Raw genomic sequence first — 24,381 nt, forward strand, 5'->3', positions numbered from 1 at the left:
GCCTACCCCAAGAATGTCGCTGTATCAGGACTCATTCATCTGGAGAACATCTTCTTTGTGGAACGGGCTTCCACCTCACATATTTCCCGACGCATACAACCTGCAGCGATTCAAGATAAATGCCCACAAATATCTTCGCGCAAGCATCACTCCAAGAGTGACATAGGACTTTCCTCTTGTGCTTGTGTTTACCATAAAAAAAAATTTAAAAAAATAATAATGTGCTATTTAGAAAAAATGTATATGTAAAGTAAATGCTAAAATTAATGGTTTGGACATTTTAAATAGACGTGTAAAAGATTTAAATCATAAAATGTAACAAAATAATAAACAAAAAATGTATTTGTTTACTTGTTTAAAAATTGAAACTTTCGACGCATTCATCGCACCCTATTAAAAAATTAAAAAAAATGATTTTTTTCTCTGAGTATAAAACAAAAAGTGGAAAAATAATACTGTATGAAGAAAAGATTGCCAGATTATTCTTGACAAACTCTTTAACTGTTGTGAAGCCCTTGTATAAAACTTCTAGTCGATTAACTCATAGGGGGTTTTAGCCCTTAAGGATATTTAGATGAATACTACTACTGCGGTCAGTTTAGTACTGTCTTTAATAACGTAATTTTCTTCTATTTATACAAACTTAACTATATACAATATGTGACATAATTAGTAACAATGATTATTATAATGCAATAGATAAAAACTGCTGACTGCTGCGGACTGCGTACCTGGCCTCGTTCGGTTTGCTATGTTATAGGTGGTTCTATTTTTCAAGTTCAAATAATAATTATGGTAAAATAATATAATAATATATTATTGAACTATTTTGTATAGTTATCCCGATTTTATGTCTAATATGAGATTAGACATTCTGGCCACTCGACAAAGTGATATCTTCTTTGGTTGACACGCTGCTGTACAAATGAAGGGGTTCAAGCTGTATTCCATTTTTCACATCTGGATCCTCTCGTTGTATTGGCTGCTTTTTGGCTGACTTCCACTTGTAATAGGCTTAAGCGGAAGATAATAGTGTGACAATTGCCAATATAGATATTGCCGTGCTATTGGTCGTCATATGGTGGTGGATCTGCCTCCATTTAGTTCCTTGTAGCTGATATTCTATTTCTGTTTCTTCATTCATGAGATCGCTTATAGAGTCAGATGGGTAAAGCACTGGTTCAGTCTCAATATTCTTGATTTGCCCTGTTGTATTCAATGTTTTTAAGTCTAAATTGACAGGTTGAACCAAGGTACTTGCTGTTATGGTTATTGTGTCTCTTCTTTGTGATATTGGTACATTTTTCTTAGTCTTGATTAGGCAGTTGTGTGCTATCTTGATGATACCAGTTTGGTTAATCAGTACATCTTCTCTTATGCCATCACAAATTATAGTAATTTTCAGTTGATGCTCTGTAACGACCATCCAAGTGTTGGAATCATGGAGTTGTTTCCAAATACTTGAGTGAACTGTCACTTTTGTGACTGGACAGGAAGTATTTTCAGTGCGCCGATACATCTCATCTATAATGCAGTCTGGATTGGTTTCAATATTTCTTGTTGTAGTTTGCGTACATATGTATGTATGGTAATTTGTATTGAAACAATTGGTTAATCCTTCTTCAGTTAGATGAAAGTAGGATTGACTGTTGTAGTCGATGGCTGTTAGTCCGTTAAATATACTGAAGCTCCAATAATCGTTTTGATGTTTGATTGGAATTGGCGTTGCTTTTATCAGAAGGAACTTGCGTACTTCTGTGATCATGAAATAACCATAAATGTGGATGAATTCTTTGCTGTGCTTGACTTCTGTTCGAAATATTGGATATGGTATGATTTGAATATTTGATGGCAAGTGGATTGATATGTTAAGAATTGTCTTCTCAACCTGAGCTGGTGAGATCAGTTCAAATATTTGGCCTCGGTGATAGTGAATAATTTTCGGTGATATTCTGTGACTTCTTTAATATAATTTAGTACTATTTGATACGCACTAAAGAATTGTATATTTAGTTTATTCTCGTCAATTCTCTGAAACCAGTTTTGCATTCCATTGATGGCTTGAATTCCTGCGTCTATCTTTTCCTGGCTTCGTCACAATTGATTGTTAATCCTCTGTTCTGTTTCATTGAATGTTGCTAATGCATGTAGCATGAATTTGGTTTGATGGTTGGATGTTTTTATCAATTCTTTCTGGTTTTTATCTAGCTCGTCAATATTCATGTATACTTCGTTGTTTACTCCAAAAAGAGAAATTAGTATCTTGCCAACTAATCCTCTTTTTTGACAATAGTGATCAGCTACTTGCTGTATTCCATTGTTTATCCATTCAATTTCTTGCTGTTTTTCTTGCAAATGATGAATTAGCGAAATATATTGAGTGTTATGAGCTAATTCCCTTGCCCTCTCAAAAAGAATGTTTAGCTGTGATATAGAGTTGTTCACATTCTTGGTATCGTTGATTATCTTCAATTTCTCAAATTTCAGTTCGATTCTAACTGTGCCTCTGTCTATCTTTGCGTAACCAATTTGTTCAATGTAGATTCCAGTACCAAAGTGTAGTGCGCGGGAGCTCCATCCTGCTAAAAATGTATATTATTTTCATTCAATAATATAGCACCATGTTGATCTACTTGATTTTCCATAGATTGGATGATGGAAGGGTGTATTGCATTTTCTAAAAGGTTTAAATAAATTTTGCCAGTAAAATTTTCTTCCAAAAAAAATGGCCCCATTATTTCATTCCCATAAATTCCTGTCCAAACATTAATTTTTTGGGGATATTGGGTATGGCCTTCCCGAAAAACATGCGGATTTTCATTATTCCAGTATCTACAGTTATGTCTGTTCACCAGGCCATTTAAAAAAAGGTCGATTCGTCACTGAAGCAAATGTTCTTCAATAAATGGGGATCGTCGTCAATTCGCTGGCACATCACTTCACAAAATTGAATTCTCCTATCAAAATCATCTTCTCCGACTTCATGAAGAATATGAATTTTATAAGGAAAGAACTTTTTTTTTTTTTAAATTTTATGTACGGAACCAGTGGAAATATTTGTTAGTTTTGCGGCCTTTGGTATAGACAAAGTTGGATCCATAGCAAATTGTCTTCAACTTAGCATGCTTCATCGACAACTCTATTTTCATTTTTTTTTATTGCAAATTGATCCCGTCTCTTCAAATTTTCGTATCAGTTCTAATACGTATTTATGGCTCACGTTTTTATCTTGATACCTTTCATTAAATGCTCTCGCGGTTCTGCGACCACTCCGATCTTGAGCTTCATAAAGGAAAATTATTCATTTGAGTCAATTCATTAATTAACTCACTGTTTTAACTAAAATTGAAAAATTGCACGCGTCAAACTGACAGTTTTAACAATAATAAATCGCCTGCTTTTTAAAATCCTTAAAAATGTAAGGTATTTCAGTGTTTTTTTGTACCTATTAGGTAGGTTTCGCAAAAAATATAAGTAAAATAAATACACATACAAAGTTAAGACTGCAAAGATTTTTGCAAAAATTTAAAAAGCAATTGAGCAAAAAGACACTCTTTTTGCTCGCAAATAACGGTACACATACTACTACAGTACTGTTTGTTACCACACATTTTAACTTCTAAATTGCTTGTATTTTTTTTTGATGATCTATCATAAAAAATGTAAGAATTTTAAAATGATGTAGGTACCACACTAAAAGTATTCATTTAAAATACCAAAGTTTGGCGTAAATAAAATATTCATTCAGACATTTTCGCTAACTATTTGCTTACACATTTACCGATTTCATTTTTTTTTGGTACCGTTGAATAGATAATTTTACGCTGCTTACTATGATGTATCACACGATGGGGGTTCCCATTTGACATATTAAAGTGAGGTTAGCTAGAGGTGAGGAGGTGATATACAGAACTTCAGTAAATGCATAATTAAACGTCCCCCTGTATATCTAATTTGACGTGTTTTTTTTTTTTTAAGAAATTTATTAAGGGTGGATCATTTTGAAATGAAAGCACTGTATAGATAAAACCATTATAATGGGCGATCTTATCTCTAATTACCCTTTATGGGATGGTTGTCAAATGTCAACTAACATGAAAAACTAATTGCGGACTTTACCTCAGATAACAATATGGTGGTAATTAATGATGCCTCATGTACGTTGGTACAATAACTCATACTCTAGCGCTCTTGACTTAACTCGGATAAGTGGCATATTGGTAATGAATAGTTGCTGGAAAGTCATACATAACTCTGCTAAAAGCAATGACTATCCAACTTATCTAGAATTAACTATCGCTTCAACCTAATGCAAAGAAAATCTTTACAGCATTTTTTAAGGTAAACTGGCAACTTTATCATGACAATATAATCCTTGAAATAGATGACCTCAATATGACCTATAACAAGTTAATGGAGATCATCGATAGAGCGGCTGATATTACTGTTCCTACTAGAAAAGTAGTACAAAGAATGTTCTACGTCAAAGAAAAAGCAAATGCTATAAACAACTTTAATAATACTCCCACTTTAGAAAATTACCTTAATGCTAAGAAATGCATACCAACCACTAAGAGGAGACTTGTATAATATAAAAAAATCAGATTATATCTCTAGTATATGGAAATTTAAGTGGATCGCAATAGGATAAGAGATTCCTTCCTAATAAAGATTTTTTTGCCATTAAAAACATTGACATTTTTCAATGTACTTAGCATAGCAAGTCAGGATATTCCGTGAGTCGGGAAGTAGAAAAAATAAACTTGATACTTGTCGATACGTGTTACTACTTATTGATGTTTTTAGGACAAGACAAGGAAAAAAAAAGACTAGGAAAAGAAAAAAAACTAGAAAGAGCACATAAGGTATCGAATAAGAGCGAGCAACCGATTTTGCGTATTCAGTTCTCCATGAAAGACGTGCATTAAATCATACGCCAAATGTGTGTTACAATTTTAACTCGATACAATTTAAGAAAGGAAAGTTAGCACAGAAATTACATAACAAAAGGATAGGCTATGCATTTGCCGACACGTATTTCTACCTATCCGCTTCTTCAAGACAAGGCAACCAGAAACCAAAGGAAAAAAATGCATACAAAAAATATAAGAAATCGCGAATAGGAGCGAACAACCAATTTTGCGTGTTCAGTACCTCTGATATCCCTTAGCAAAACTTCTTTCTTTAAAAATACATAAATTTGTAACACAAATAAGTCATAAATTTCACATATTTCTGTAATTTTTTTGGACTGTTTTTGCTACACCTAGTGAATAAACATAATTTTGATATTACCTTTAACATATTATCAAATAAAATTTTATACCACGCCTAATTAACTTAATAGTTCATTAAATTTATAATTTTATAAATTCTATATTATTTATTTGTTGCAGAATAGAAGAAGCTATTACATCCAAACTTCTGCTACCATTTTTGCCCTTTTCTTGGTGGTCATACTGTTTTCCTTTGGGGCGCAAATATAAGGAGTATTACGATAGAATTAAAATTATTGTCGAGAGGATTGTACGAGAAAAGAAAATAAAAATAGCACAAGACCTAGGTAAAACGTATTCGTTTAGTAATTTTCAACAAATTGCACTATTTATCAGTTGATGTACATTATAATAAGTTTTGAATAGCATTCAAATTTAGTTAGATGCTATTTTCATAAATACAGTGTAATTTATGACTTGAAATTAAATAATAATATTATAGAATCTCGTTTAATTTGTAGAGAGCAATGCAACAATATTTATGCTGCTTCTATTATGTTCATTAAATAGACATCAGATTCAACTGGGCATGCCTCTGATCTAGGGAATTCTGAAGTATGTCATCTCAGGCAACTAAATAGAATATCACAATTGAAAACATACATAACTTTTTATTGTAGAAACTCTCTAAAGCTTTGGGTAAACTCTTCTTCCAGAGATAGATCCAACTCAGGTTGAATAAACTCAGAGATCTGCAGAAACTGCCTTACATGATTAGATAATTTTTTTTTATTTTATAAGAAAGTACATAATGTACATAAATATAGTCGTCATATAGTTGCATTCTTTGTGGTTTTCGTAGAATATAAAATTTATTATATAAATTGGAAAACTTGATTTCAATAATAAAATTGTCTTTCCCTAGTTGAGTAGATCAACAGATTGATATATTTTTACTGTTTAATAACGAGGCTACTTTTGGAAGACATTTTAGACGAAATTTCTAAAACAATCACTTATGGGTTGAGAAAAATTCACATAGAATCTTTGAAGCTCATTAAATTTATGGCTTGGAGTAATTGATGATCATTAAATCGGTTCATGTTTCGTTTCTTAATACCTACGGGCCAATCTTACAGAAAGTGATACCTATTTTGATTAAATTTCTCTACAGCTGAGATAACACTTATAGTTTATGAATAATGGTGCACCAGTTTATTTTTGTATTATCATAATGTACCTATTCAGATACAGTACTTACTTCAGATACTGTACCTTAGATACAGTACAGTAAAAGCTCGTTATTCGCGGGGTATACGTTCCGTAAATATGCCGCGAATAAAGAAACGTGAATATGGAATGGTAATTTATATGGGATTATAGGGGATACGTTCCTAGGTGACAAAATAACAAACAAGTACATACATACATATACATATAAAAAATTAATTTAATTGAAGTTTTTGACCATATTGATTAATTATTACCTTCAGACTTAGGCAATGGCTTAAAGAATTTTGTAATTTTTTCTTGCTTGGCATTTTTTAAAAGCTCCTTCAATTCATACTGATATTCAGCAGTGGCATTAGCAACTTGCCTTTTAAAAATAAGACTTTTCTCCATAGATGGATCAATTTTCATAAAAAAAATCACAAAGTTCATTTGCCATTCTGAAACCTTCGCTAATATTTTTTGAATTAAATGTCACGTTTTCAGTGCTTGTTGAAGCCTCTTCTTCAATAGGCTGTGAATTTAATATTTCCTCCAAGTCCGTTTCAGTCAAATCTTCATCTTGCGATTCAAGCAACGTCTGAATGTCAGTTGATTCTATCTGTTCGAATCCATCTCGTCCTATATCATTCGCAATTTCGGCTATGTTTGCAGTCACAGTTTGAATTTGCACATGTTCATGTTCTGCAGTCAGAGCAGACCACAATTTTTTCCAGCATGATTTCAATGTGTATGGCTTCAGTTCTTCCAATGATTCTTTTATGTTTACAATGCCTTTTGCTGTGTCAAATTTCTTCCGGCATTCCATAACATTTATTTCAGGATCACATTCCATATTATCCAATATGATTTTGAAGGTTCGTCTAATGTAATGGAGCTTAAATGCCTGGATTATTCATTGATCCATCGGTTGAAGCAAAGCCGTCATATTGGGAGGTAAAAATGTCACTTTTATATTGACCCGGTGCATTGTCCAAAACTAGAACTGCTTTAAAGTCAATTCTTTTTTTTAAATAAGTTTCAACTTCAGAAACAAGACAATTCCGAAACCAGTCACAAAAAATAGCGCTTGTAACCCATGCTTTCTTATTAGCACTCCAAAATACTGGCAGGTCGTCCTTGTTTTGATTTTTTAAAGCACGAAGAATGATCTGTAAAGCATCAGTGGTTTAATGAGACAATCACCAGATGCATTGGAACATAGCAGCAGTGTAACTCTATCCTTTGCTGCCTTACATCCAGGGGCAGACTTTTCACTTTTAGAAATAAATGTTTTGTTTGGCATTCTCTTTCAAAACAGTGCAGTTTCGTCTGCATTAAATACTTGTTCAGGTTTGTATCCTCCATCAGCTACTAGGTTTGCAAATTCTTCTGGATATCCTTCTGCTGCAGCAGTGTCTGCAGATGCAGCTTCTCTAACGAGTTTAATGCTATGAATGATTGTCTCACCTTAAATTTATTGAACCAACCTTCCGATTCTTGAAATCCTCCATCTACATTCACCACCACTACTACCACTAGGTTATTTAAAATGGGCGTAAAGACGCTTTGCCTTCTCCCGGGTTATTGGACCACTCAGAGGCACCCTTTTTTTGTTGCAGTCTTCAATCCATAATGATATGCCACTTCCATTTTTTCTATTGCTGGATCACGAACAACTTTCGCTGACAGTGAAGTCGAAGCTACATACGACATTATTTTATCTTCGGATTTTTGTATCGATCGTACAGTTGATTCGTTGATACTGAATGAGCATGATATCTATGCAAACGACTCTCCAAGGCGTAAACGATCAAGCAATTCTATTTTCACTTTAAGCGGTAGCACAGATTTTTTTCGCGTTAAAACTCGTTTTTCAATTTTTTTCGTCGGCATTATAAACTAGGAAGTCAGTGGTAGACACGTGTTACTCGGTCACAATTTTTGTAACAAGCAAAGCGAGACCGCCCTAAAAAACAAATTTACATTGTATTTACATTCTCAGAAACGCCGACGCGACGGCGAAGTCGGCCCGTGTCAAAGGAGCCAATACGGCGGCGATATGATTTAACAATATACTTTGGGTATAGTTGTAATAAGGTCAATTTTACTTTTTTATTAGTCCATTTGACGATGCGTTTACAACGGATATTCCGCTGGATACCGATTTCAATCCTTTTTATCAATATACAGGGTGTTTGGAATGTGAGTAGCCAAACGGAAATGGTGAATATGCGAGGTTACTGGCTATTTAAAACGCATAGTATTTTTTTGTTTTTTCTCAAATTTAAGGAGTAATATATTTTTTTTCTTTATTTATTAGATTTTCCTCGTTTTTTTAACTTTAACCTTCAATTATTTTTTAATTTTTGGCCAAAATGGCGCACAATTAATTTTATTTTAAAGACTAATGTTGCCTCATTCAGATTTAGGTAATAACTGAGAAAAATATTTAAAGAGAAACTAATAGTGGAGTAACAAACTTCCTCAAATCAATAGAAAAAAAATGTTACGTCAACTTTACAATGGAAAAAAAAAAAAGTTGTGGGGTTTTAAAATGTGTTAAAAAACTTCTCTAGTTAATAATGTTTCTAACGATACGCCACATGTAACAAAAATAATTAGGTAACTTACGAAAAACAAATAAGTTTGTCTTCAAGGACGCGTGAACCAATTTCCTGAAAGCAACCTGAAAGCTAATTGAGCAGGTATAAACTTATGCCTCTTTCTAACACAGCTAAACCTGTTACGCAATAATCTCCTTTATCATTCGGCGACACTCCCTTTGTGCCCCGCTACCTTAAACTGTTACCTGTCACTAACCATAATAGAAGTATTATTTATTCGAGACTTGTCTTTCTTCGCTACTTTACGTATTTTTAACTCCGCTCTACGCACATTGTTTTTGTTGTTCATTTTCGTTAACTTTGTTTTATTTTTACTGTTGCCTACTATGGCTGGTGCCTTTACAAACGAGAAGTACGCCGATATCCTTATGGCATATGGTAGAGTTGATGGAAATGGACGAGAAGCAAAAAGAATTTACCAAGAGAGTTTTCCCAATAGACGCCAACCTAATCGTCATACTTTTGAAACGACCTTTATACGCTTAAGTCTAAATCGCCGTGAACCTGGAGTTCGCAGACAACGTAATGTTGCTGATGACGAACGAATTCTGGAAGCTTTAGACGAAGATCCCACAACGAGCGTCTGGACTGTAGCTGCCAATCTAAACCTAAATGCATGTATGGAAGGTCTGGTCTGTTTTTCATGCCAACGGAAAGCATCCCTTTCATTACACTCCCGTGCAAGATCTTGAAGAAAACGACTAACAGAGACTCATTCAGTTTTGCCGCCTCCCGCCACATATGGACGTGGATAACCGCGATTTCTTGAAAAACGTACTGTGGACAGATAAATCCAAGTTTTCAAGAGAGGGAATTACCAACTTTCATAATTTACATTATTGGGCCCCAAAAGAAGAAAACCCGAAAATGAAGAAAGTCGTGTCCTTTCAAAGGAAATTCTCAGTAAACATTTGGGCAGGCCTAATTGGTAATACCCTTATTGGTCCACATTATTTACTGGATAATTTTTAAGGGAATAATTATCTAGATTTCTTATTAAATGATCTGCCCGAACTCTTTAACGGGGTTCCAAATTTTCTCAATGAAGAACAAATGACGTTCCAATACGATGGGTGCCTAGCGCACTGGAGATTGGCGATCCGGGAGCACCTAGACAATGCATTTCCCAATACTTGGATTGGCAGAGATGGCCCTATCCCATGGCCTGCAAGATCACCGGACTTGACGCCGCTTGATTTTTACGTCTAGGGTCGTGGAAAAGAACTTGTGTATTTCGAACCTATAAATACAAGGGAACTTGATAGGAAAAATTAATGACGCTTTTGTAATAATGAAACGGGAACTAACATTACAGTATACCATAAGAGAAATAAGAAATAATGGCCATCAATTTGAGCAAGACTTACAAATAAACAATTTGAAGTAAAAAATATGTTTTTTTTAATCAACCTGTAAAGTAAAGGTTCATGGAAACGAAAGGGCACATTAGATTTAGCTGTTTTAGAACGGTGAAAAAGAGCGCAACAGATTTAGCAGTGTTAGAAAGAGACATAAATTTATACCTGCTCAATTAAGTTGCTTTCAAGAAATTGGTTCACGCGTCCTTGAAGACAAACTTATTTGTTTTTCGTGTGTTACCTAATTATTTTTGTTACATGTGGTACATCGTTAGAAAGACTATTAACTAGAGAAGTTTTCTAACACATTTTAAAACCACACAACTTTTTTTATTATTATTTTTTCCATTGTAAAGTTGACGTAACATTTTTTTTCTATTGATTTGAGGAAGTTTGTTACTCCACTATTAGTTTCTCTTTAAATATTTTTCTCAGTTATTACCTAAATCTGAATGAGATAACATTAGTCTTTAAAATAAAATTAATTGTACTATATTTGGTCAAAATTTGGCAAAAATTAAAAAAAAATTGAAGGTTAAAGTAAAAAAATCTAATAAATCTAATAAAAAAAGGAAAAATTATATTACTCCTTAAATTTGAGGAAAAACAAAAAAATACTATGCGTTTTAAATAGCCAGTAACCTCACCTATTCACCATTTCCGTTTGGCTACTCACCTTCCAAACACCCTGTATATGTGCCAACGTACTGATTCGATCCGCGGATATAGGAATTGGGTTGCATTTTTTAAATGCGCGAGTAGTGATAACGCGAATGAAGGAAGCGCGAATAAAGAGCTTTTACTGTATATGCAAATTCTTGGATAGGTAGGGAAGGTAGGGCACATTTGTCTGCTCGATCAAAAGATTTAAATTCTCTAGATTTTTGCATTTGAGATTATTAAGCTCTTAGTTTATTCAACTCACGGCGAAAATATAGAAAACATGAGAAATCGAATTACAGCCAGTTGTGAGGCAATAAAAAAACACCAGAAATATTTTCATGAATACAACAATCAATAAGGTGAACAGTTGGATCTTATGCCACGTCTGAGGAAGCTCATTTTGACTATTTGTTGTAGCTTTGGGGTGTTTACAGTTTTATTAGTATTACCTTCTGTTATTTGTTATTATGTCAGATCATCCAGCCAAACGCGTCCATTGTTGAACATAGGCCACCTCGATAAGTCTCCATGTTCTGTTATCTTGTACAGTTGCAACCCAGTTACTGGTAATTCTTTTGAGGTCATCTGTACACCGATTTGGAGGTCTTTTCCTACTTCGTTTGTCCGATCTTGGTCTCCATTCCGAAATATTCTTAGTCCATCGGCCGTCTCGCAATATGACCGGTCCATTTCCACTTAAGTGTTGCGATGCGTGTTACAATATCGTCGACGCCAGTTCTTCTGCGTATTTTAACTTTATGTCAGATAGTTCTTGATAATTAAAATACGCGTTATTATGTTTTTTTCAAAAGGGATTTTTTGTCACAAATTGAACGAAAAATTCAAAATATATTTTTAATTTGAAATATCTCTGTGACGTGCGAAGTTTGTCGTAGTAACTTAGTTTTCTTTTTGATATTATTTAATTCTATATTAGTGTATAGAAGTGCTAATGTAACGAGAACTTAACGACGAATTATTTTTCTTATACTGTAATTGGCGTTCAAAAAACATAATTAAGCTAACTAACCTTGTTAGCTAAATTATGTTTTTTAAATCCATCTGTATTTAAAATATTATATACAATCTATAATTCTCGTAGCTAGTTAATATAAATAAATCACATAAGATTTTTGATTTTAGATTACATTGAGAATAGTACTGAACTACCACTTTTGGATCTAATCTTGAGCTACAATAACAAAATATCGTCAGAAGAGGAAATATGTCAAGAAATTATTTTGTTTGGAAGTGCGGTAAGAATTATTTGTCTTATTTTAACATATAGTTATTTACAAAAATTGTTATTTTATATAGTCTAACGAAACCAGTTCCTTGGTTCTCTTCTTGGGACTTACGTTGCTAGGAGTTTACCAGGATATTCAGGTAATGTGTTTTTTTACTACGTATTTATGTAGAGTGGCAATTTATAAACCTATAATGTCTATATCCAGGGAACTAAAAAAATTATAAGATATCGCTGAAAACAATTTTATAATAGCAGGAGAAAATAAAATAATGTAACAACTAATTTGTTTTTACTTATCTCAGTAATTTCAACTTTATAATCCTTTGAAAAACTTGCCTTAGACATTCCCAGGGCAAAAAAAAGTTTTATGCTGATTTTACGATGTCGGTAAAATCAATCAAATGTGTGGAAATTATTCCGATAAAAAATAATTTTAAAACCAATTTCCTTAAGATACAGAAGAAAAAAAAGCGATATTACCATTGTAATTTAATTCTTATAAGAGTGATTTATTAACCACTACCCTACTATGCAAATCGTTTTAGTAATCCGATGAATTTAAAAAAAACTAAAATTAAGTTCTTCTAATAAAAGAATGAACTGATTTGCATATCTTTAACATTTATGGAAAAAAACACCGCGCTGTGGCTGAAATTTGAACGATTGATTGATGTTTTTAAGGGTAATTTGCCCTTATATGTGGTCCCTTTATTTATGTTGTATACAAATATGTTTACGTATATACTACTTATATTTTTTTACTATATATTCTCGGATCAGATATTTTTACCTTCGTTACAAGGACATTTCTACAAAACTAAGTGATCTTTCGTTAAACTTGTTTGGAAAAAACATTAAATCTCTAATATATACAGGTTGGGGAATTGATTATTACGCAAAGAGAGGTGCTTAAAAGCGAAACATGGCAACGCGCAGGCATGCATTTCCTGCACTATGCTACTCGCCTGCTACGTCATTGTTTCTCGATACTAGATAAGTAAGCATCTTATTTTGACAGGAGTTGCTGTTTATTTGCAATACAATTTTGCAAAATATTCTGCGAACTCAGGCATTTCTAAAATATTTTTCTGGTGCAGGTTTTATTTATTTATTTATTTATTTATTTATTTATTTATTTACACCACTCCACAGAATAAATTCCAATTAATGAGTGGGAAAATTACAACAATAAATTACAAAACATAGGTATCTTAAGAAAATCAAAAAGAATACAATATTATCAATAATTACAAGCAAATGGTATTAAAAGAAATATAGACAAAGTAAATTAAAGGTAAAACATCTAGGAAAAGTGTACCCTTTTAATTTCCGACAAACTGCAATTAAAGATGTCACACTGATCCAGAACAGAGTCATGTATGTTACATGCTCTGCGCAGAGGAGAAAATTTACAAATGTTGGTTCTAGGTCTTGATAGGTAAAAAGTTGATGTATTCCTTGCTGATATGCGAGGCACATGAAAATTTAGTTGCTGCAATAGATCTGGTGAATCAATAATATTATTTACCAACTTAAATAAAAATTGCAAATCAGCGGATTTTCGCCGATCTTCCAGCAAAGCAAACGAAAATCTTTCCAATAAACGCTGATGTGGGAAACCAATTTCTGGGTACACTCCGTCACTCTTGTACCAAAGATATTTGAGAAATTTTCGTTGAATATTTTCAAGTTCATGAATATGATTTGTATAATATGGTGACCAAACTTGGGATGCATATTCCAATATTGATCTGACATAAGAAAAGTACAGGATTTTTAGACTAAGAACATTATTAAAATTTTGCGAGTTCCTGATGATATATCCCAACATTCTATAACTGCGCTTGACAATATCTAAAATATGCGGTTGAAAAGAGAAAGAGCTGTCAAAGATCACCCCTAAATCTCTAAATTCAGTTGATCTAGGCAGAATAACATCATCTATGGTATAGTTGTAAGTAATGAAGTTTTTCTTTAAGCCAAATGAGACAACATTACATTTAGCCGCATTAAGGGGTAGATTATTATTTTTACACCATGTATTCAAAAGACTTAAATTATTTTGTAGCCGCTCACAATCCAAAATAGAGTCAATTCTAATATATAGTTTATTGTCATCTGCGTACAGCAGGCTATTAACATCAAGTTGGTCAGATATTGTATTAATGAATGAGTTGAAAAGAAGTGGTCCCAGAATTGAGCCCTGTGGGACTCCGGAAGTGGCAACTATCTGCACCGAACTACGACCAAAACATTCCACGTGTTGTGGTCGCTCGGTAAGATAGGACTGTAAAAGATTTGACAAAGAAGAAGAAAATCCATAATATAGGTCGAAATTATTAATGAGAATGTTGTGGTCTAGTCGGTCAAATGCTTTTGAAAAGTCTGTATAAATAACATCGACTTGAGAGTTTGCATTTATTGATTCGGTGATATATTCTGTAAGAGAAATCAAATTTGTAGTGGTAGATCTACCTTTCATGAATCCATGTTGTCGAGTATTTATAAGACTCCCCATTTTAGGATATAAAGCAGAATGAAGTGCGCGCTCAAAACATTTGGAGAAGTTATTTATTATTGTGATAGGCCGGTAATTTTCAACCATGTTTTTGTCATTCTTTTTATGTATGGGAACAATTTTAGACGACTTCCAAAGATCAGGAAAACATTCTTGTTTAAGGGCCAAGTTAAAAAGAATTGTTAATGGTTTTGCAAAAACATGTCTACAGTCTGATAAAAGAAATGCGGGTATTTTGTCAGGTCCAACTATCGGTGTGGGTTTTATAGTTTTTAAAGCACTTAATACCTCGTTTTCAGTAAATCTAGTTATGGTTATGCACTCCGGGTACGGTGTCTGAATATTATTAGAGTTAGAGGCTTGAGGTGAACTAAAAGTCGTGTATGAGCTCCGAAAGAAAGCTGCAAATGCATCAGTAATACTCTGCGGATCCGATAACAAAGTTCCTTGTTGATCAAACATATTTTGGGGCAGGGAGTTATTTTTTTGTGAACTCCGAATTAACTTCCAAAAGTTACTAGGCTGCGAGTTTAAATCATTCTCAAGTCTCGCACAGTATTGTTTGTATGACAGCTCAACATTTCTTTTTATTTTAGAACGCAATTCTCGAAAATTTATTAAATCTTGTTGAAAATGAAAGCGTCTAAATTTTATCCAAAATTTATGTTTTTGTTTTATGTCTCTTACTATTTCAAAAGAAAACCAGGGAGGGTAGGTACGAGCTCTTTTTGCAGTTTTCGGAACATACATATCAAGACAAGAATAAATCTTCAGATAGAAAATGTTCATAGCAGTATTAACATTTTCAACCGCTTCCAAATCACTCCAATCAACTCTAAGAAAACGGTCATATAACAATCTGAGGTCAGCTTTTTTAAAGTTATAAAAAATATTATCTATTTTACAGTTATTAAACTTTTTGTCAGGGGTATAATTGAACCTTATAAATAACGAAGGATGGATAGCTTCCTCGTCAACCAAGAAGTCGTAGCATCGCTCCACAGTACAGAATTGAGGCTCTGATGTAATGACCAGATCCAATAATTTACCTTGAGAATTTTTAATAAAATTTACCTGATTCCAGTCAAAAAAGTTTAAAGTATAAATAATCTGGTTTAATCTGTTGGATGATAATGAATTTTCCGAATAATTAATATACTCAGGTATATTAAAGTCTCCTAGCAAAATTATTTTTGAGTTGAAAAGATAGGTTAAAGAAGATAAGTATTCAAAAATATTTTCATATATATCAGCATTAAGTCCGGGTGGTATGTATATTAAAATAACATATACATAAGAGTGCTCAAATATAATTTTTATACCTATGATTTCAATAATATTTTTAAGGTTATAAGAAAGCGCCAAGTTTAACTTTACCACCGAAAATGACTGCTTTACTGCTAATGCCACCCCCCCGCCCCTCTTATCGGACATCTCTGCATAGTTTCTATCGCAGCGGTAGACAGAGTACGCATTCGGAAAAAGTTCCGAGCTATAAATCCCATCATTCAGCCAAGTCTCGGCCAAAGCAATAACGTCAAAATTGCATGTTAAAAGAGAATTGTAAAGTACTTTTGTTTTCGAGCGAAGTCCTCTAACGTTTTGATAACAGATGCGAAGGTCATTGCAACGACCATGCTGCCGAGACTCGACCGAATGCGAGCCGCAGGAACCACGAGAGAGAGGGCAGGCGGTTTCACCTTGCAGGTTGGGGGAAACCAATAAAGTTGGTTGCTACAGAGTGGACCCAAAAATATCGGACTTGAATTTGCTATTAGATTGTTTGTATGCATAGCAAGCAAAATGGTCCCAAGCAGCGTGATTGATTTCAATATTCAATTTATATTTATTTTTTAAAGACTCGCAATTAGCACACTTATAATTTTTTTTATCTGCTGCTTTTAATGTGCACATTCTAACTTCATGTGCGCCTGCGCAAAGAGGACAAACGACGTTACCTTGGCAAAACTTCACTGAATGACCAAGAACATTGCATCTAAAACAGCGTGTTATTGACGTGGAGTCATAAATGTTGCAATTGTCAAGACCCACAACAATTCTTTTTTGATCAATTAGCTTTTTAAAAGTAAAAGTATCTAAACGTAAAGTAGCCTGAAATATAGTTTCATTTTTTTTTGTAGGCCAGACCTTAAGTACACTCATCCTAGATGCACCACTAAACAACAATTTATTTTGAGACCGCAAATGAAATTCTAGTGCTTCGTTAGAGTAATCTTCTGATAAACCAACTATTCGGATCAACGGCATTGTCGACTGAAGTTCTCGAATCTCGTAGTCTTCCCTTAGTTTCTCATTGGCCAGATCCTTCATTTTTTCTGCGCTATTAGGTTCAACTGTGACAAGAACACCGCCATTTGCAATGTGTTTAACATGGTTGAAGGATATGCTTTCATCCGCTGGCTTGATACGGTTTAAGATGTCAGCCTTAGTGTGACTGTTATCTTGTGCCGTATTCTTCGGTTTTATAATAAGCCTTGTTTTTTGACCGCTCAACGCATCTGCATAACTAACTCTAGGTTGCTGGATCTCAGTAGGTTGTAGAACAGAGAGTTTCTCATCTATGGTCTGCAATATTGATTCTTTGACAGAAGAAATGTCGTTCTGCAAAGCTTCCCGAATGGTACTTTTAATTTCATCCAAAGGTAGATTACGACAGGAAAGACAACGCCAAGTCAGTCCAGGAATCGCTGTAATAACATTTACTGCATCACTGGGTATACGCATGCATTCAGCATGGAATCGCTTCTTACAAGATCCTGCGCAGGTGAGATGCGGCTTGCTGCGAGAGGATCCCGCCGACGTGTTGCAAAGCCCACACAAGGACATTTTTTATCTCTATAGACTGATAAGAGATTTCATGCGGTGTGGATCAAACTGACTTTATTGATGGAATTCAATGGGTTAAGTGAAATTAAATCACTTACCCATCTGTAGTGGTCACCAGAGAAGCTTCTGTGAAAATTTCAGAATTTTTGAACCATAAATACAGCCAAACCTTAACACTTTACTGGTCAGCGCAAAAACACACGTCCGCTCAGGTCAGCGCCTAAACGAGTATTATTATATACATAGTGTGCAGGGTAGGCAACTAAGAATGCACGGTACTGTACTTTGGAATGTACTTATCGCAAAGGCTTGGTATAAAAGGTAAAAAACACTAGCACTAAAACGGAAAAGAGAAAAACCTAGAAAATATGTTTTAAATATTTTTTAATTTTTTTATTTTTCTTAAATGACCGCTAGGAGTCGTAACTGCGATCTGAATCTAAAAAAGTAAAGTTTTTTGTGAATTTTCTTACAAAAAAATACTTGTTCTTTAAAATAGAAAACACTCTGAGACTTTTTGTTTGCCAGTTTTTGCTGTATCTATGAAAATAAAGTGGTGGGAGGGTATTCAAAGGTCCCATAAAAAATTTCCAAAAAAAATGTTTGCTGTATCTCTGAAAATAAAGTGGTGGGGGAGGGGGTATTTACAGGTTTCCGTAAAAAACACCCTGTATCTTAGAAATATGTCGACTTTAACACAATTATGTTATTTAAAAATAGCCATTCTTGGGCCTTAACTGTTTTAGTACCTATTCGAAGTTTTGTTAGTTTCACATATCGCCGCCAGAGGGCTTTTTTTGAAAATTCCGACAAAAATAGTAAATTGTCTCAAAAAAAAATACATTGGAATTTTTTTTTTTTCACGAAAAAGTATTTTTTTGTAAGGTTGATATATCGAAAATCCGAAAACGCCCTCTTTCGGTCATTTTAAAAACTTAAAAGTATTTTCCAGATTTTTCTCTTGGCCGTTTTACTAATTATATTTTTTACCGCAAGCCTCTGCGATGAGTACTTGCCGAGGTACAGTACCTCGCATTCTTAGTTGGCCACCCTGTACAACATACCTACTTACTGTAACGTAATTCAGGGACATACTTTTATTGATAACATCAAAAACTCTAACTTGACTCGCGTTGACTGTCATTTAATTGTTTCAAGGTAAAAACTGACTAAACAACTAAAACTGAATAAAATGTCACGAAAGGCGTCCCTTTTAAAGAACCATGGAACAATTTAGAAATGCTTAGATTTTTATTCATGGTTTTTGCCGAAAGCGACAAATAATTTCAAGAGAATACTGACAGTCAAAGCAAGAAAGTATACAAAATCTAGAAAATTTAAATAGATACAGGAATTTATAATAAGAAGGCCCTCGAACAAATTAATCAACACCTCCCGAGCTATCTGGGTCATGATAAGGCGCTAGCTGGACGATGTTTATAGTTTTCATCTTCGTCGCCGGACGTCGCTGGATCGTTAATTTTGGTCACCTGAAACGGATCTTCCCAATCCTTCTGAAGCTTTGGTGACTAGCCCTTCGACCTTCGTAGATTATATAACCAGACTCTGCGCCCAGGATTAGAACCGGCAGAATTCGACTTTATTTCCTTTTGTTACTTTCTAAATGAAGTTTATTCTGTGTCTCTTCATGAACTATTTGTAAACGCTGATGTAGATGCTCAACGTACTCCTTAAGGGTTTTAGCCTCGTCGAGTCTCCTAGTAATGATGTCCAAAGGTAAACGAAGTTTATCACCAAATACAACTTTGACCGGACTTTTTCCAGTAGAGTTGTGGATAGCAGACCGATATGCCAATAGGAATGGTTGTATACAGGTATCCTAGTTGGTTTGCTTTAAATTTACCACAATTCTCAAATAGATTTCAAATGTGCGATTAAATCTTTCATTCATTCCATCAATCTAAGTGTAGGGGATTTGCGCGGGTCTTACTGATTCCTAGCAATTGGCATACTTGCTGGAATATTTGTGACTCAAAGTTCCTTCCTTGGTCTGAATGAATCTCTCTGAGTACACCAAATTTATTTTATTTATTCATAATACGGGAAAACCCTATTAACTGTAAATTTTACAAAACAATAATATTTACATAAACAACTGTCATAATCTAAACATACTTAAAAAATTAATACTAAAGTAAAAAACACCTATACTACATATACTAGAAACAACCTTAATAATTTATATGCAAGAATGTAAATACAAAATTTTATGCACAATTATGAAGTAAGTGACCTCTCTAGATGCATTAAGGAACTTATGTTAAACACATCAATATTCGAATTGTTTAACAAATTCATATACCTATCCATAGGATTATTAATTCCATAGGATGTTCTGTGGAATGGAATGTTAAAGGTTACATTATGGCGCAACCCGTGATGAGGAACATTAAATGGTATGCGACCCAACAGATCAGGGCAATCAATAAGCCTATTAACGATCTTATATATAAAACTAGCACCAGAAATATTACGGCGCGGCGACAGTGTCGGAATAGATAATTGACTTTCAATATAAGAATAGTCATGGTTCTCAATAACAGTTAAAGTTCTATGAGCACAATATCTCAGGAATTTATGTTGAACTCTTTCTAAAGCATCGATATGAATCTGGTGGTATGGAGACCAAACTACCGAGCAGTACTCCAATATAGTTCTTACCAGGGAGCAATAAACCCTTCTTGTTGAAAAGACTGAGAAATATGAACAGTTTCTCATAACAAACCCTAGCAATTTTGATGCTTTTACAGAAATTGAATTAATATGATCAATAAATGTGAGTTTCTCATCAAAAATAACTCCCAAATCCCTAATAGATGCAACATAATTCAGTGGCTCATTATTAATGAAGTAATTGGATTGAAACCGGTTGATCCTGCGAGTGAAACTAATAACACAACATTTTTAACATTTAAATGAAGATTGTTTTGTTCACACCAATTATTTAAGCGATCCATATCTGCTTGTAGTAACCACCCTCCAAAATTTTAAGTCGTCTGCAAACATCAAACACTGACTATACAGGAAACAGTTAACTATATCATTAATAAATAAATTAAATAATAAGGGTGATGTATGCCTTCCTTGAGGGAGACCTGATGTCACGCTGATAGGATCAGAAAGATGTCCACCTACCCTGACCCTTTGAATACGGCCAGTTAAAGAATTTTTAATCCAACTCACAAAATCAACATGAAACCCTGCGGAGATCAGTTTTGAAGAAGAATTTGATTGACAGAAGAATTTGATGATCAATACGATCAAACGCCTTACTAAAATCGGTGTATATAGAATCAATTTGTTTATGATCCTCTAATTTACTCATAAGATCAGATTGGTAACAGATCAAGTTAGTGGCAGTAGACTTATTCTTGCAAAACCCATGCTGTGAATCTGATATTAAGCCTTTGCATAACCAAGAAAGTTGTTTAGCTATAAGGCTATCAAAAAGTTTAGGTATTGAAGATTGAATGCAAATACTTCTATAATTATCTATGACATCCCGACGGCCAGCTTTAAATAATGGCACAATAAAACTTTCCCTCCAGGCAATTGGAAATGTGGATGTTTGTAAGGAAGCATTAAATAACAAAGATAAAGGAATGGCAAGAGTTCATACACATTTCCTCAAGAGAAAATTCGGAATCCCATCTGGGCCTGCAGTAATCTTGTTAGGGAGTGAGCTAATGCCTTCAAATATATCATATGTTAAGATCTTGGTATTGTTTAAATTTAAACCATTAGCGGGACCATTTTGCAGCTGATTATCATCAATACCAGGAGAATAAACAGTTTGGAAAAATTCTTTAAACATGTTTGCAATAACCAAACCACTGGACGCTTGCTTGTCACCATAAAAGAGGGTATTGGGAAGGGTATAATTGAACCTCTTATCATTGATATATTTCGAAAATGATTTAGGGTCATTCTGTAAGCCGGAATCTATCCCTTCAATATATTGTCGGAAGCACAAATCAGACATTTGCATTAATTATATTATTTGCTTAAGACGTTTGCATTCAGACCTAAGGCGAGAAAATTTTATATAGTTTTCGTCTGTATTATCTCTCATATATAATGAATGAGCACTCCTTTTGTTCCTAGTTAACTTTCTAAGTTCAGGGGAGAACCACTTAGGAAATGAGGAAGTTCTATATTTCTTTAAAGGAATAAAATATGCAATCCCCATAGAGAGATATTCATAAAAAACGCCGATTGATAAGTTAAGATCACTATGAGATAAACACTCGTTCCAATTAATTGAGGATAGAAAGATATTAGGCTCATTGTAGTTACCGTTTCGGAAATCATAAAAAAATTCTTCATAAGCTAGATTTGAAAAAATTGAGTTATTTGCTGTTGAAATATGCAAATGACACTCATATCCAATATGATGAAAATTAGCTTCAAAAAGAGGGTCGGAAGGTTTAAGAACATTTAAATCCTTAACATTAGAAAAAACCAGATCTAAAAATACATTTCTATCATTAGGAATCAAGTTACATTGATAAAATTGCAAATAACCAAATCTTTGTGCAACATCTAAAGCTGGGTCACCTCTTGGGCATTGAACCAGGAGACCATGCTCGTCATTGCCCCATGCAGCCCTTGGTAGGTTGTAATCTCCAAACAGATATACATTTAGGTTGGCATATTGAGTAGTAACACACTCCATGGTTTGACAATGCCAGATATAAGTATCCCGAGGTGATTGTGGAGGTATATAAACACCACCAATAATGAACTTAGTCCCATTACACTGGCATAGAATCAGAATTTGCTCAATACGGTCCTCTTGAATAGAAATGCACTGTGATTGTATACTATCACTGACAAATATCAGAATACCACCTCCACTCAACTTACTGCTAGTTCGATAGCTTCTGTCACATCTGAAGACCCTGAAACCCTTGCACGTCAGTTCAGCATCTACATTACTGTCATTCAAATTGCTCTCCACCAATATAATTATATCATAAGAACAGGACATAATACTACTGAGTTATAATGGTTGAATCTTCGTACGAAGACCTCCAACATTTTGGTAAAACACAATTAATGGGGTTGAAGCAAGTTTTTTTGCTTGGACTCTACAACCACTGGAACACCTCTACGATACTGAATAATCAGGTTTTCCTCACCAGCAGATTTTCTATCTAATAAAGACTTCTTAGATTCCTTATATGCATCCTGTTCCATCTTAGTCTGGTCATTAGACAGTTTGTATGGCATCCCACGAAGCTTACCCTTACATTTAAGGGCCGTCTTAACAGTAGTAGCAGTGCATATCAGTTTAACCGGTCTTTATTGGCATATCTAGTTCTGGAACAGCACTTCCAATGGGATCAATCTCAAGCCACTTACGAAAGCAATCCATAGCAACATAGACATATCGATTTCCGGAGCTACTAGTAGGAAGGGGTCTTGCTATGTTTATGGCAATTCGTTCAAAGGGTGCTCCAACAAGATACTGCATCATTTTTCCTCTGGTTTGATTTCTTGGGCCCTTACTCAATGAACATTGCTTACACTGTCGGCACCAATGCTCAACATCTTCATTACTGTTCAGCCAGTAAAACCGTTCTCTCACTTTTACCAAGGTCGTACTTACTTCAAAATATCCCCCGCCAACACCGCCATGGACAGCTTCAAGAACTTCTCGGATACGTTTTCGAGGAAGGACTGTCAGATATATCTTTTCTTTTCCATCTACGCTCTTCCAGATGTTGAAATGTTTCCATTCAAGATCGTCTGGATAAAGCATCGGTATTTTGGTGATGTTCACCTTTCCTTTGTTCTATTGTAAAGTTATACTCTTGTAGCCGTTCACGCCACCTTTCTATTTGTCCTTCAGGATTTTGAACTCAACAAACCTCGTCTGGTCATACAATAGTTTATTTCTGGCTTTGATAGCGTCTTACTCAAATAAGCTATCACTTGCTCGCCATCTTCATATTTTTGTGAAAGGACCGCTCCAATTTCAACATTGCTTGCATCTGTATTCAAAATAAAAGTTTATCAGGAATTGAATACGTTAAAATTGAAGATGTGCACAGTGCTCTTTTTAGCCCTTGAAATGCTTTTGATATAGAGGTTTTGCAAGGTTAGCGAAATTTTTTACAAATTTTCTGTAAAATGTACAAAGGCCCAGAAAGCTTTTTAACTGGTGTTTGTCAGTGGGTCGTGCCCTATTTTCGATTACTTCTACTTTATCTGGATCAGTCTCGACAGCATTTTCTGCTTTACCATAGCCTAGGTATCGAACTTCTTTTTAAAATAAGCAACATTTTTTAGGACTTTCAGTTAGCCTCTCGTAACTTGACAAATACTCCTGAATATTCTTTAAATGATCTTCAAATGTTTTTTCCAGTATGATCACGTCAGGCAAATAAACTAAACATGATTCCCAAGTCATTCCACGAAACACAGTTTTTATCAGTTTAATCAGTTTTTATCAAAGCTAGCTAGAGCATTACAAAGTCCGAAGGTACACTGCTGTATAAGTCCAGTCGAGAATGAGGTCATTTCCTTATTTTCTGGATAGATCTTTACCTGCCAGTATCCACTCTTCAAATCGTCGTCAATTCTTGAGACGGGATAACTGTCTTTCTTGGTAATGTCATTCAGTCGCCGATAGTCTACACAAAATTTAATAGATCCGTCCTTTTCCTTT

General features: G+C 34.3%; 1 protein-coding gene across 1 annotated transcript in view; it reads left to right on the forward strand.

Annotated features, from left to right (window-relative positions):
- The window catches only part of LOC126734081 (cytochrome P450 4C1-like), an 80,843-nt gene that overhangs the window by 35,919 nt on the left and 20,543 nt on the right, over nucleotides 1-24,381 (forward strand). Inside the window, exons 5-7 of the mRNA XM_050437590.1 lie at nucleotides 5,397-5,563; nucleotides 12,217-12,329; nucleotides 12,391-12,459. Of these exons, the coding sequence (XP_050293547.1) occupies nucleotides 5,397-5,563; nucleotides 12,217-12,329; nucleotides 12,391-12,459 (349 nt within the window). The remainder of the gene's footprint in view (nucleotides 1-5,396; nucleotides 5,564-12,216; nucleotides 12,330-12,390; nucleotides 12,460-24,381) is intronic.

Source organism: Anthonomus grandis, chromosome 3 (genome assembly GCF_022605725.1).
Source record: "Anthonomus grandis grandis chromosome 3, icAntGran1.3, whole genome shotgun sequence".
Classification (NCBI taxonomy): domain Eukaryota; kingdom Metazoa; phylum Arthropoda; class Insecta; order Coleoptera; family Curculionidae; genus Anthonomus; species Anthonomus grandis.